Source organism: Cheilinus undulatus, linkage group 2 (genome assembly GCF_018320785.1).
Source record: "Cheilinus undulatus linkage group 2, ASM1832078v1, whole genome shotgun sequence".
Classification (NCBI taxonomy): domain Eukaryota; kingdom Metazoa; phylum Chordata; class Actinopteri; order Labriformes; family Labridae; genus Cheilinus; species Cheilinus undulatus.
In genome coordinates, this window is record NC_054866.1 from 43,161,770 (window position 1) to 43,174,781 (window position 13,012).

At 39.5% G+C, this 13,012-nt stretch overlaps 1 protein-coding gene across 1 annotated transcript; it reads left to right on the forward strand.

The window, feature by feature from the left end:
• Positions 1 to 636: 636 nt before the first annotated feature.
• mlnr (motilin receptor) lies at positions 637 to 9,527 on the forward strand. Its single transcript, XM_041811078.1, has 2 exons — positions 637 to 1,420; positions 9,229 to 9,527. The coding sequence occupies exons 1-2, from the start codon at positions 637 to 639 to the stop codon at positions 9,525 to 9,527; spliced, it is 1,083 nt and encodes a 360-aa protein (XP_041667012.1).
• Positions 9,528 to 13,012: the final 3,485 nt, after the last annotated feature.

The window sequence follows — 13,012 nt, forward strand, 5'->3', positions numbered from 1 at the left end:
TTGCCTTTTCCAACATCCGTCCCGTCGTCATTAGATTAGGAAGATTACTTAGGCAAGCACACACGGCAGGCAGCCTCCCTGCTGCTCCCTGACTCCTCTGGGTGCCGTGGAAGAGGAGGAGGTGCTCCTGTCTTCATCTCTCACCAGAGCTCAACTGGTTATCAAGGATCGGAGACCGGCTCTGCCACTTCATGAGACCCTCCGTCGACTCGTAGTGACCAAAGAGAGATCAGGATTAAGAGATACAGCCTGGTTTTAAAGGTAAGCTCACCTGCAAAGATCTCTTTTCCACCAGGATGTTATTTAGAGTGTTATTTAGAGTCAAAGCATAAGGTTAAACCAGTTAATCTGAGCACTTTTGCACTGGTTTCATCCATTTCTAAATGATCTGTGCAGTGTCTTAGGCTTTGTCAAAGTTTGCTGCATCTAAAATCACACTGATTGCCTTGCCCCAACAATGAAAGTAACAGAAGTGGTGCTATATTTGAATTTCTATTTCTGATCATTTTATAGAAACTGCCAGCAAATGCTCATTCTGTGCTTGCACATAAAACAACTAGACACTAAAATCTGCCAGTTAAAGATAGATTTAAGTCTTGATTTGATGGTTCCAGTGCTCTGTCTGGAGGTCTTGACATGCCCTGGACCAGACCCCAAGTGGACCTTCATGCCGGTGGAGCAGAGGCCATGGACCAGTACAACATAGAGGACCACCACTATGAGGGCTCCCTGTTCCCCACCTCCACCCTCATCCCCGTCACCATCATCTGCATCCTCATCTTCATCATTGGAGTGACAGGGAACACCATGACCATCCTCATCATCCAGCACTTCAAGGACATGAAGACCACCACCAACCTCTACCTGTCCAGCATGGCGGTGTCTGACCTCATCATTTTCCTGTGCCTGCCTTTCGATCTCTACCGTCTGTGGAAGTACGTGCCCTGGCTGTTTGGAGAGGCCGTGTGTCGTTTATACCTCTACATCTTTGAGGGCTGCACCTCAGCCACCATCCTCCACATCACGGCACTGAGCATTGAGCGCTACCTGGCCATCAGCTTCCCCCTCAGGAGCAAGGTGCTGGTGACCCGGCGTAGAGTCCAGTACATCATCCTGGCCCTGTGGGGCTTCGCTCTGGTCTCAGCAGCTCCCACTCTCTTCCTGGTTGGGGTGGAGTACGACAATGAAACCCACCCAGACTACAACACTGGGCAGTGCAAACACACCAGCTACGCCATCATCTCTGGGCAGCTGCACATCATGCTCTGGGTGTCCACCACCTACTTCTTCTGCCCCATGCTCTGCCTCATCTTCCTCTACGGCTCCATCGGGTGCAAACTGTGGAAAAGCAAGAATGACCTGCAGGGCCCGTGTGCTTTGGCCCGGGAAAGGTCCCACAGGCAGACAGTCAAGATCCTGGGTGAGTAGGTCATTTGATAATTCACTTTTTTCTGCTCTGTGTTGAATTTCTGCCCACTCCTTTTCTCATATGGTAGAGTAAGAGGGTCAGGCATTGAGTGGAAAGACCTTTGTCCATGATGGGATTAAAGAGAAAAGTTGAAATTTTTAGGGGGAAAAGTTCAGATGTCTACAAAAAAAGACACTTTTCCAAGAAAAAAAATTGAAGAATGACGAAGGAAGTCAAACTTGCAAGAGAAAATTGAAATGTTGAGAAAAAAAATGTTGGTATGATAAGAAAGAAAGTCAAAATGTTGGAATAATGCCAAAATGTAAGGGAAAAAATAGAATATTTAGAAAAAGGTCAAAAGGTCAAGAAAAAAGTTACGTGTGTGTGTGTGTGGGGGGGGGTCAAAATTGCTGAGAAAATGTCTCAATCTAAACAAAATCAAGAAGTTGAAAAATTTTAAGAAAAAAAGTGAAGAAGTTGAAAAAGGGGTAAGTTGAATAAAGGTCAAAAGGTCAAGAAGAAAAAGTGGCAAGGAAGGATTGATATTGCCAAGATAAAAGGTTGAAATGCTGAAAACCAAGGTCAAAATGTTAAAGGAACACCTCAATCCCAAGAAAAGAATTAACATTTTTTAAAAAGGCTGGGGAAAAAAGTCAAAATGTTGAAAAGTGGCAATGAAAAAATCAAAATGTTGACAACAGTCAAAATGTCAGAAGAAAAATGTCAAATATAGGAAAAAGAGTGAAAGTGTCAAGGCATATTTTAAAAAATACATCAATAAAAACTTTAAAAATCTTTCCGACTGTTATGGAAAAAAGGCATAAAAAATATTTTAAAAATAAAATAAAATGTCCAGAAAAAAGGCAAAATGTTGGATAAAAAGTGACAATATGTATAGGAAATGCTAATACAATGGGAGAAAAATCGTCAGATATTGAAAAATTTTTAATAATGTGTCAAATGTCAGTTGTATAAAATATAAAAAAAAGTTAAAAGTCAGTAAAATGTTTTGAAACAGGGTGAAATTTTCAGAAATAAAGATAAAAAAAATTAAGAAAAAAAGTTGAAATGTTGAAAAAAAAAAAAAAAAGTCAATCAAAAAAGCCAAAAAATGAGAGATGAAAATGTCAAGAAAATAGATTGAACTGTTGGAAGAAATGTAAAAATGTTGAAGAAAAACATCGGTCAAAATGTTGACATCATGTGAAAATGTTGTGCAAAAAAGGTGATGAGTAAATAAATGTCAAAATGTCAAGAAAGAAAAGCCAAACTTTGGATAAAAAAGAAAATATGGAAACAAAGGTCAAAATATTGGGGAAAATTGTCAGATGTAAAAAAAAAAAGTTAAAAATCAAAGGAAAAGGTAAATTGTTAGAAAAATATTTAATTGTTTTAAGCAAAAACAGACAAAATATTGAGGGGGGAAATGTCAAGATATTGAAAAGACTGAGAAAAGTGGATGAAATTTTTCAAAATATCAAAAAAGCCATAAAAATGATAAAGATGAAAATCTCAAGCATAATAGTTCAAAATGTTTAAACAACAGATAAATGTAGAGGAAAAAATGGGCCAAAATGTGAAAGAAATGTAAAATTTTAGAATAATGTCAAATCTTGAATAAAAAACATCAGTAGAGGGAAGACAAGGCAAGAATCTTGAGAAACATAGTTTGAAATGTTGAAAAAAAACCCTCATCATATTAAGGAAAAATTAGACAATGCTTGAAATATTAAGAAAATGTGGGAAAAGCTGAAATCAAAATAAATCAAAATGTTTTAAAAAAGTCAAAAATACATCAAAATAGTTACAATGTTAAAATGTTATTCAGCAACTTTTTAAATTTCATTATGTAAAGAAAATGAGTCAAAACATGAAAAAGGTAAAATTTCAAGAAAACATTTGAAATGTTAAAAAAATGTCAAGATAAGTCAAAATGTCAAAGATGTCAAATGTCAAAAAATGAAAAGAAAAAAGTCATACTTGACAGAAAAATATAATAATATTTTAACATTATCCTCAGACTGTGACCTCTGGTGTACTCATTTTGAGTTTGATTTAGTGTTTCAGTGTTTCCTGTTTTAATTCATTTTTTCACCTTTTCCTTCCTTGGGTTTTTGTTCCTGTGGGTTTTATTCCCATGCTTCCTGTTTTATTTTGTAGTTTTCCTCCTCTGTGTGTGATTTATTTGTGATTGCCCTCACCTGTGTCTCATCCGTCACACCTGAGCGTAATTACTCTCACTCGTATTAGTTACTGTTTCTTTGTCACTTCGTTGTGCGTTTGTCTGCCTCCAGTGCTTCCTTGTGTCCTCTGTGTTACTTTCCTAGTGAACTTCCTAAATTTTTATGTTTTTGTTTCAGATTTTTGCCTTTCGTTGAAATAAACCTTTGAATTGCTTGTAATTAGGTCCTCTTTTGTTTTTTCATTTTTTGACAGAAAGACATCTAACACAACCGACTCTTTTTACTTTTAACTTTTTTTGTTTCTTGAAGTACTTTATAAATGATCATGTTGAATGTCCCAAACATAAAGAGTCACTCTCTCCTTTTTTCGCTATAACTCCTCCTCCAATCATTTAAACCTTTGTTATATTTTTCAGGTTTTTTCCAAACCTGCAGTGTTTCCTGTCAGGTTACTAAACAGGTGGATGTGAACCATATTACAGACTTTTTTCCATAGATTTTCCTTTCAGATGCACATTTGCAACCCACTTTTTGGTCTTGACCCACCAGTTGCACTCAGCTTTTTCTAATTTATGGAGACACTTCCTCTTATTTTGCTTTCTAGGTTCCCTTTCTTTTTCCCTTCCTTCCCTTTCATTTGGGTGGTTATTTAGATTTAGGTGTGGCACAGACTGGTTATCTCTCTGCACACTGCTGTGAAAAATAATAACCAGGCTTATAAAAAATTACTGGTTTTCTAGGCTAGCTCATTTAATTTTTACAAATGAAGAAATTAAGGATTTTTCTTTCCATTTTAAACCCAAAGTAGCCTCCCCCTGCTGTAAGTGCTCATGTTGATATTGCCTGGTAAATGATTGCTCTGTTTGAAGCCAATCACGTCCTGCCATTGCCCGTTCTGATTGGTTTAATTTGCAGCTCTGGCACATTGCACAGGAAACCCTGTTGTACAGTAAAGCCCATGGCCAATCTGTATTAAACAAATATTTAATCATGAAGCATCCATTAGGATATTAAAGCTGTTCATTAGCTGAGCACACATTGCACAGAGCTCATGTCGTCAGATGTATCCACATTTGTTGAATCCCAAATTGAATTGTCATCAGAGGCTTCCATAAATCAGACTTAATGGAAATTTGCATGCTCCCTCAGTCCTTCTCAATCTGCTCCTGTCACACACCTCAGGAGTCTCCCGCTGATTGCTGCTCCCGTATGACACAATCAATTCTGTGTGTCATCTGTCCGCTCCATGAATCCACGACATAGGTGTTCAATTTATAGCTAAGTGTTATATAAGCCAGAAACTCCTCTCTTTTAATTACTGAGCTGACATTTATTAGCCTCTCCGAATTACTGCCTCCATCAGACAAAGTGATTGTGGTTTTAGCTACAAGACTTCTTGATCAATATCAGTGACTCAGACATTACCTCCACAGGCACCGAAATTCCACATATAAACACTTTCTGCCTTTATTGATTGGAAACGTGTTTTCTTCACAGCTTCTCTGCTGCATGTGTGCTCTAATTAGGTGCTTACTCGGCAAGTGTGATTTCATACTTGGAGCCTATTACAGGCAAGCGTCCCTTCAGGGAACAAGAGAGTCGTGTGACTGTGTAGGTGAGATTGTGTGAGTGGGCTTAACGGCGAGCTCGTTGGGTGTAAAATTCTGCTGTTCGTTAATAAATGTCAAGGGTGACCACAGCCAATAGATCATAGGTGACTTAAAGAGCCAGAAAAACAATATTTTAATCAGCCTCTCACCACAAAAGAGACTCACATGTACACAATTGTATGTTATACACAATAAGGACAAAGTATTTGGCCACACCAGTTAATTATTAAATTCAGGTGTTCCAGTCAGAACAGTTGGACCTTGCTGGATATTCCACTGTCAACCTTGTTTGTAATATTATTAGAAAGTGGAAGCATTTAGGAACAACAGCGACTCAGCCACGAAGCAGAGGAACACCTTTAATCACAGAGCGGGGTCAACGACTGCTAAAGTGCATGGTGCCTGAAAATCCTGCTGATTTTATAGCTGAAAAGTCCTGAACTTCCACTGGCATTAATGTAGGTGCAAAAAAGGCTGCACATTCCCACAGATTTGAAATAGCTGTTTTTGGATGTGATGTGGAATCTTTCTCTCACTATATGGAGCTATTATTGTTCTAAAACTATTTGCAAATGTGTGTACAAATCCACTAATGTGTGCACAAATCTGCAAATGCGTACACTAATCAACAAATGTGTGCACAAATCTGCAAATGTGTGCACAAATCCACAAACGTGCACGAATCCACCAATGCCTGTACAGATCTGAAAATTTGTACAAAGATTTTTAAATATGAAAAACGTTTTGCAAATGTTTTCATATTTGCACAAATGCTTGTAATGTGTTGACCAATTTGTAATTGTGGACTTCGTTTCTTTTGGTTCAGCGTACTTACTCTTTTTTGCTCTGAGTTGTCAAAATACTCTGTACAAATTTGAAAATCATTTTACGTATTTGAACATTTTGCAAGCATTTTCAGAGCAGTACAAACGTTTGTGGATTTGTATACGTATTTTAAATCTATCTATGCATTTGTAGATTTGTGTAAGGCAGTGGTTCTCAAACTGAGGTCCGGGGACCCCTGGGGGTCTGTGAGCCACAGCCTGGGGGTCCGCGAAATCATTCAAAATTAATTATTAAGGTAATGCCATGTCATTAAAAAGCAAATAAATACATACCACACTGCCATAAAACAACCATACGAAACCAGTGACTCCTGCATCAGTCAGCTTTGGGCTAATAAAACCTCAGATACGATTGTGCAATATCAGGTAAATCTATTACTACTCACCTTTCAGCCACATTACTCGGGACGCATTTGGTGTGCAGGTCCAGCCAGCAACAATGGATGAATATCTAAGCGTGCACATCTGGAATTAGTTCTGCAATCACAGTAACTCCATATCCCTATGTTCTACTGTGAAGTCAACAGAGGTGGAGAAAGCACGAGTATTGTAATCAAGTGAGAGTTCAGTTAATCTGGTTAAAACTTACTTAAGCAGTGGTAAAAGTATTGATTTCAAAATGTACACAAAAAGTACAAGTGACCAAAAACACTGCTCTATAACAGTGATTTGGTCCCAACTTAATCCCAAACATGATCTAAAAAATGTAACTCAATCTGACTGGACTTTGGTAGCAACCAGAGGGTTGCTGGATCAAGTCCCAGTGGACCAAGTCTGAAAATTGGTCTGACTGGTCTGGAGAGGTGCAACTTTATTTTGTCGGCACTGTAAAGATATCCTTGAGTCACCAAACCCCCAACCCAGTCAGATGCTCCCTCATAAGCAGCAGTACCAACATCTGCATGTAGCATCCAGTTTGTGCAATTCAGCCTATATGTGTGTAGCATATTTATCCATCTATCTGTGCCCTTATCTTATTATGGATAGTGGAGGTTGGAGCCAATCCCAGTTGTCATTAGGGTTGGGTATTATGTTTTTTTTCTGATACCACTGCTAAATGGAAACATTTTAAATGGTGCCAATGCCTAAACTTTGCCTGAGTTGATACTTTTAAGATAAAAACTGTTAAGAGGGTCAGCGGCTGAATAAAAGCTGTCTCTTGGTAAAGTAAATGATTAAGAAAAAGGATGCTAAGAAAACAGTAAAGGATAAGGGTGTAACCTCTTCATGTAGTGTAACATACAACATTTCACACCTGTCCTTTGTAGTGGCAGGGATCATCTTTGGGTAGGTAGGTACTGAAATGAAGCACCATAATCTGTCATGTCATTCGGTATCAGATGTGTTAGCACTCATCCCTAGTTGTCACTGGGCGAGAGGTAAGGCACACTGGCCTGGTCACCAGTCAATCACTGGGCTGACATAAGGAACAAACAACCAAACATGCTCACACCTACAGGTAATTTAGAACCACCAATGAACCCAGCAGCATGTTTTTGGGCATTGGGAGGAAGTTGGAGTACCTGGAGAGAACCCATGAATGCATGGGGAGAACATGCAAACTCCACACAGAAAGGCCCTGTCTGACAGCTGTGAGGGAATAGCACTAACCTGTGCACCATTGTACCATTGTGCAGCCTGTAGCATGTATTTTGTTAAAAAAAAAAAAAAAGAATTTTACCTTTGTGAACAAATTAAGTACATGGTTTTGCAGAACTTTAAAGGCATGTTTAGCCAAAATAAGTATGGCGCTGATGTGGCTAGTAAGTTGCCTGAGGGCACCAACAAGGGAGAAGGAGGACTTACACAACTCCAGTGGTCTGGATGTCTTTGCATATTACCAGGGACGTGGGAAAATAATCTGTTGAAAAAAAATAATAGAGTTTACACCTTGAGGACAGAGTAAGGGTGGATGTGGCAAGTAAGCAAAGCCCAGGGTACTGTCTTTGTGTGCCATGAGCCCCTAGTCGGACTGTGGATGCCCAAAGGGTTAGAAAACTGCTGGCAGTCTCCAGGTGTATTACCAGGGGTGAAAAGGCCTGTACATAGAAATGCCATCGAGCTTGACCTTGGCTGCACATATGTGTGTCGTGATGAATCTTTAGCGCCGCACAAGTCAAAAAATGATGCACATGTTTGTAAAAGTCTTTTTTTCCATATGTTTCTAAGATCTAAAAAAAAAAAAACTTATCACCAGAAAAACGAGTCAGCTGTAATAGAAAATTTAGATTTGTTTACTCAAGACAGGGTGGGGGGAAAAAACAAATCTTGAGAAAATAACAAATTTCTCTCTCATGGGGATAAGAGGGTAAATTAAATGAATGGCTTTAAGAACTTAAATACAGTGGAGAAAATTTGGTAGCTTCCAAAAAAGACTAATGCATTCTTATGAAAAAGCATGTTTCATTAAACCAAAATACATTCACAAACACTATTTAAAGAGTTAGCTCAGTAAATGTCAAAAGAAACATCCTTTCACTTTCAAGTGATTTCAGGCTGTGATCAATCTGCTTTTATTAAAAGTCTATTAATGTTCTCTTTTATCTGTTGGTTAAATGGGTTTTCTGTTGAGGACAGGAACAGTCTGAACCACATTGTAAGAGTCTGCTCCAAGATTATTGTCCAGCTGAAAGACTTGAGCTCCCTGTAAAAAGAACGTGTGGTCCTGAAAGCCAAAGGAAAATTAGATCAACCTGACTGTATTCTCTCATTGCTAGTCCAGGCTTTAGATGGAGGCTTTTTTGAATCCATGCCTGCTGCAGTCTCTCTGTGAGCGTTCAAACTTTGCTGCCTGAATATGTCACTATTTTTCAAGACACAAACGTGGATTAAATGTTTTTATTTTCTAACTTTGAATGGCTGGTACAGTCATAAACAGCATAAAGCATGTTGTTTTGGTAGTATGCAGAAATCACTTCTTGCCCCCCATCTGGAGTTTGCTGTGGTGTTCTGTATAAGGAGGTTTTGTTCCTCAACAGGGCGGCCCAGGTCCAGGTCAAACTTGTGGCTCCTTTTTCATGTGTTCTTCATTCTCTGTGCCTTAACTTAAATACCCTTTTCTACGGTTTCGTTTTAATAAGAGTGAGATTAGAAAACTTCAACATATATGCAGATTTAAGCTCCCTCTAGAGTTAAAACTGTCTGTTTCACTGACACTACCCTCCTCCTTATCCCTCCCTCAGTAGTGGTGGTTCTGGTCTTCATCATCTGCTGGCTGCCCTACCACATTGGCAGGAACCTCTTCGCCCAGGTGGACAACTACCGCCAGGCCATGCTGAGTCAGAAATTCAACATGGCCTCCATGGTGCTCTGCTACCTCAGCGCCTCCATCAACCCCGTCGTCTACAACCTCATGTCCTGCAAGTACAGGGCTGCAGCCAAACGCCTCTTCCTGCTTCACCAGAGATCCAGACAAGCCCACCAGGGCCAGAGAGAGCTCAGCCACGTCTCCACCTTGAATGAAAGCCTGACTGGGGTCTGAGGAGTTGAGGCTCATACCAAGCCGAGATTTTTATAGGATTTCTTGTCTGCAGGGTCTTTAAGGGGTTGCAGCTAAAGAGTAACCTTTCTTAACATGTGGAGAGGAAGTTATTAAAGGGCTGAGAGCTGTACTGCACTCAAAATCAGAATTCCTACCACTCTGTTAAAAAGCAGATGAGGATTTTCCATCATGCCACATTTAAGCTAATCTCACAAAAAAACAGAGGTCACTGATTCTAAGAGTAAAAATGTTTATTTTTCTGCTTCAATGTTCACCCTCATACAGAAGTATGGAAGCCCTAAGAGGTCATACATCCACACATTGAATTTTATTCTGTGTTACCATGATGACAAATTTTGGTTGTTTTCTCAAGATCAACTTATTTTTCTTGGTATCTTAGACTTCTGGTTTCCACATGACCTAGAAATGCCAAGTAGGGCCCCCGCCTGTAGCTACTGCCTTGTTCTAAAATGATGCTGATTGGCCAAAACCGTTTGGCACACACATGGGAACTGGAGCTTTGCAAGATGTGCTAAGACATGCTAAAACTTTCTAAATAAAATCAGATTAAACTTTTGTAAAGGGTTAGGGTAAACGTTAAAAGTTTAAAACTTGACTGCAAATGTTTAATGAAATCAAGCAAACTGCCCTCTTACAGGAAAAAAGCCTGTCCTCCATGAAAACATTTAAACACAACAAGTTTAGCTTATTTAGCTCCTTAACAGCTACATAGCTAGCTAGTTAGCATAACTACTTAGCAAAAGCTTAGCTAACAAAGCAGCTTTGTTAGCTATGTTGCTATGTTGGCTTTAGCTACATTTTCTAAAGCTCATGTTGCTAAAGCTAACATATCTACATTGGCTTATTTAGTAACATTGTTATGTAGCCAGTGTAGCTATGTTAGCTTTAGCTAAAACGTTTTAAGCTAAAGCAAGCCACCGTTCTTGCAACTACTTCTAAAATGGATCTATACATGATTTAGACCTCTGAACTTTTACTCTGTTTGATTTATGACATGTTGCCTAGTCTGTAATGTTCACACTGTGGTTATTTCATGAGTGTAAAAAACAACAATAAGTTGTTCTGGCAAATGACAGCACCTCTATTCCAAGACAGACGGCATCTCAGATGAACGGTATGTGAGAGTGGCCATCAGAGACGAACGGTCTGCAGCTAGACTGTCTTGGAGAAATCTTCCTGTCAGACATTCCTAATTCCTTCTCATCTTCCTCTTCTTGTTCCCTGCCCATCTCAACAAGAGAGGGAAATTGCTCGCATGCAGTCAGCCCATGACACCCGTGACAGAAATTTATGTATCTTAAGCGGGGTACACACATGAAGATAGTCGGGCTGTTTTGTCCCGATTTTCCCCCTTCCCGACCAAGGACGGCAAATGTCCGATTATCTTATGTCTTATAAGATTATCCTATAAGATTCTCCTGTGGTCTGAGGTGTGTTAAGAGTGAATTTGTCCCACTAATCGGCTTCAAAAACGGTCGGGGCCGACGATCGTAAATATTAAACTCGTTCAATATTTAGGACCAAAAATCTTCATGTGTGGGGAAAGCCGATGACTCCTGAGTCATGACGTCGTGAATTATGATGTGGAACGGAATGTAGCCGATCAAGAAGCGAGCTGACTGAGGAACAAGGAAGCAGGCGTTAATAAAAACAAGCATGACTGACCTGCTGAAGCATCATAAAGTTTGTTTTTTTAGTTCAGGATTTTTCCGTTAAAAATAGTCCCAAGAACACCATCATTCCCTTCTCTTGTGTGCCCTCATCCATTCTGCGTGTTGTGTTCTCCGGTTTTAGCTAAGTTTATTCTTGTTTGTTTTTGTTAGATCACGTGGGATCACACGAGATTTCTGGCTTGGAGGACGAGATTCTAGATCGGTGGTAGGACAGAATCATGATGTGTGTGGTGTACTGTGTTCAGATTATCGGAGCACGCCAAACACAGTACGATCAGAACAGATTTTTTACCTTCAAGTGTGGGGTCTCTAACAGATAAAAAAAATCTCTTAAGATTTAGAAAATCCTTATGGGTGTACCCTGCTTAAGCTGATTTTATCACTAAAGTTTGCTCGGCCGGTGTGTAGTTAGGACATGGTGTAAGCAGCACAAAACTTGAGTGAGCCACAGAACAGCAGCTTCCAGTAAAAGTTCACACTTCATTATGAGGCAGTCTTTCGCATAACATCCAGCATTTCCAGCCTTAGGCCTACCTAGAAATATTGTGTTTAATTTTTACCAAGTTTGTAATGCTCAGTGTTACTAAGCTAAATATTGCACATTGCACCTTTAAAGATAAATAAGTCATGACCTTGAGAAAGCCACCAAATGCTCTCATCATTGCAGAAGAACAGGATAAAATAAAATGTGTAGACTTGTCTTCTTGGGGCTTCTGTGCTGAAGCGTTCCCTCTACATGGAGCTTTTTTCAGTGCACACTGAACACATGCATCATTTCAGCTATCTCTCTTTCTTAAAGACGGATGATGTTTGTCATATTTGAAATGTCTGCTCATTTATAATGTTTAATTGTTGTCTCGGCTGTATTTTGACTTTGTTAAGTGAAGTATTGTTCTCATACTGTTTGTTAGATGTTCTCATGTTCTCAGAATCAAAACAAGTTAGCCGTGAAGCATCCGTTGTTTAGTTCTGTGCATTTGTGGATGTTTGCAGGGCTGTATACCTTCTCTGCTGCCAGATAGGACATAAACTTGATAAAGCAGATTACTATGAAAATGGGGCATTGTTGTTATGTGTGTATGGCCACCTGAGCCTTAAGGTATTGGTGTTGCGTACGTGCCGACTATCACGTGTAATCTGACACTGCTATTACATTACCTGGGCTCTGAGTTAGATTTATGCTGGCAGCCAGCATCCCTGCATCACCATATTCAAAGTAATGGCTGCTCTAAGTGCATTTCAAAGAGGAATAAAGATATTAGGTTTTCAGCAGCAGCAGACCTTATTGCTTTTATTGCACCCACTTGCATAATCTTGACACTATTGTACAAAGCTGTTTTGATGTTGCATTTTGGATGAGAAATTGTTCACTTTTGTAATTCAGTGGCAAAAAAGGTAATGTCAAAGTTATGTATTTTTAACCTGATCCAAAAATAAACCCAGTTTTCCAGGTTCTGTCTGCCATAAATCTTGTCCTTTTAAAGGAAGTGTCATGATTTTGCCCATGAATCATCAGGCCTTGGTTTGCACAAATACAAAGAGACAAAGTCGCACAAGGCTGACTCATCCTCCTGACACTTTTTTTACCAAGCCATTCATCTCTGCCAGAGGAGCTGAAGCAGGGGGGAAAAGATTATATACCTCAGACCGTTCTGTCATCACCTGGGGAGAGATCAGCAAGCTGCACGACTCCTCTGTTGGTTATTTTCTTTACTGATAATAAAGAGAGCGTCTACAAGTGACTGGTCCAGCCAGAGCTGTCATCACCTCCCTCAGGCCTTTTTCACACCA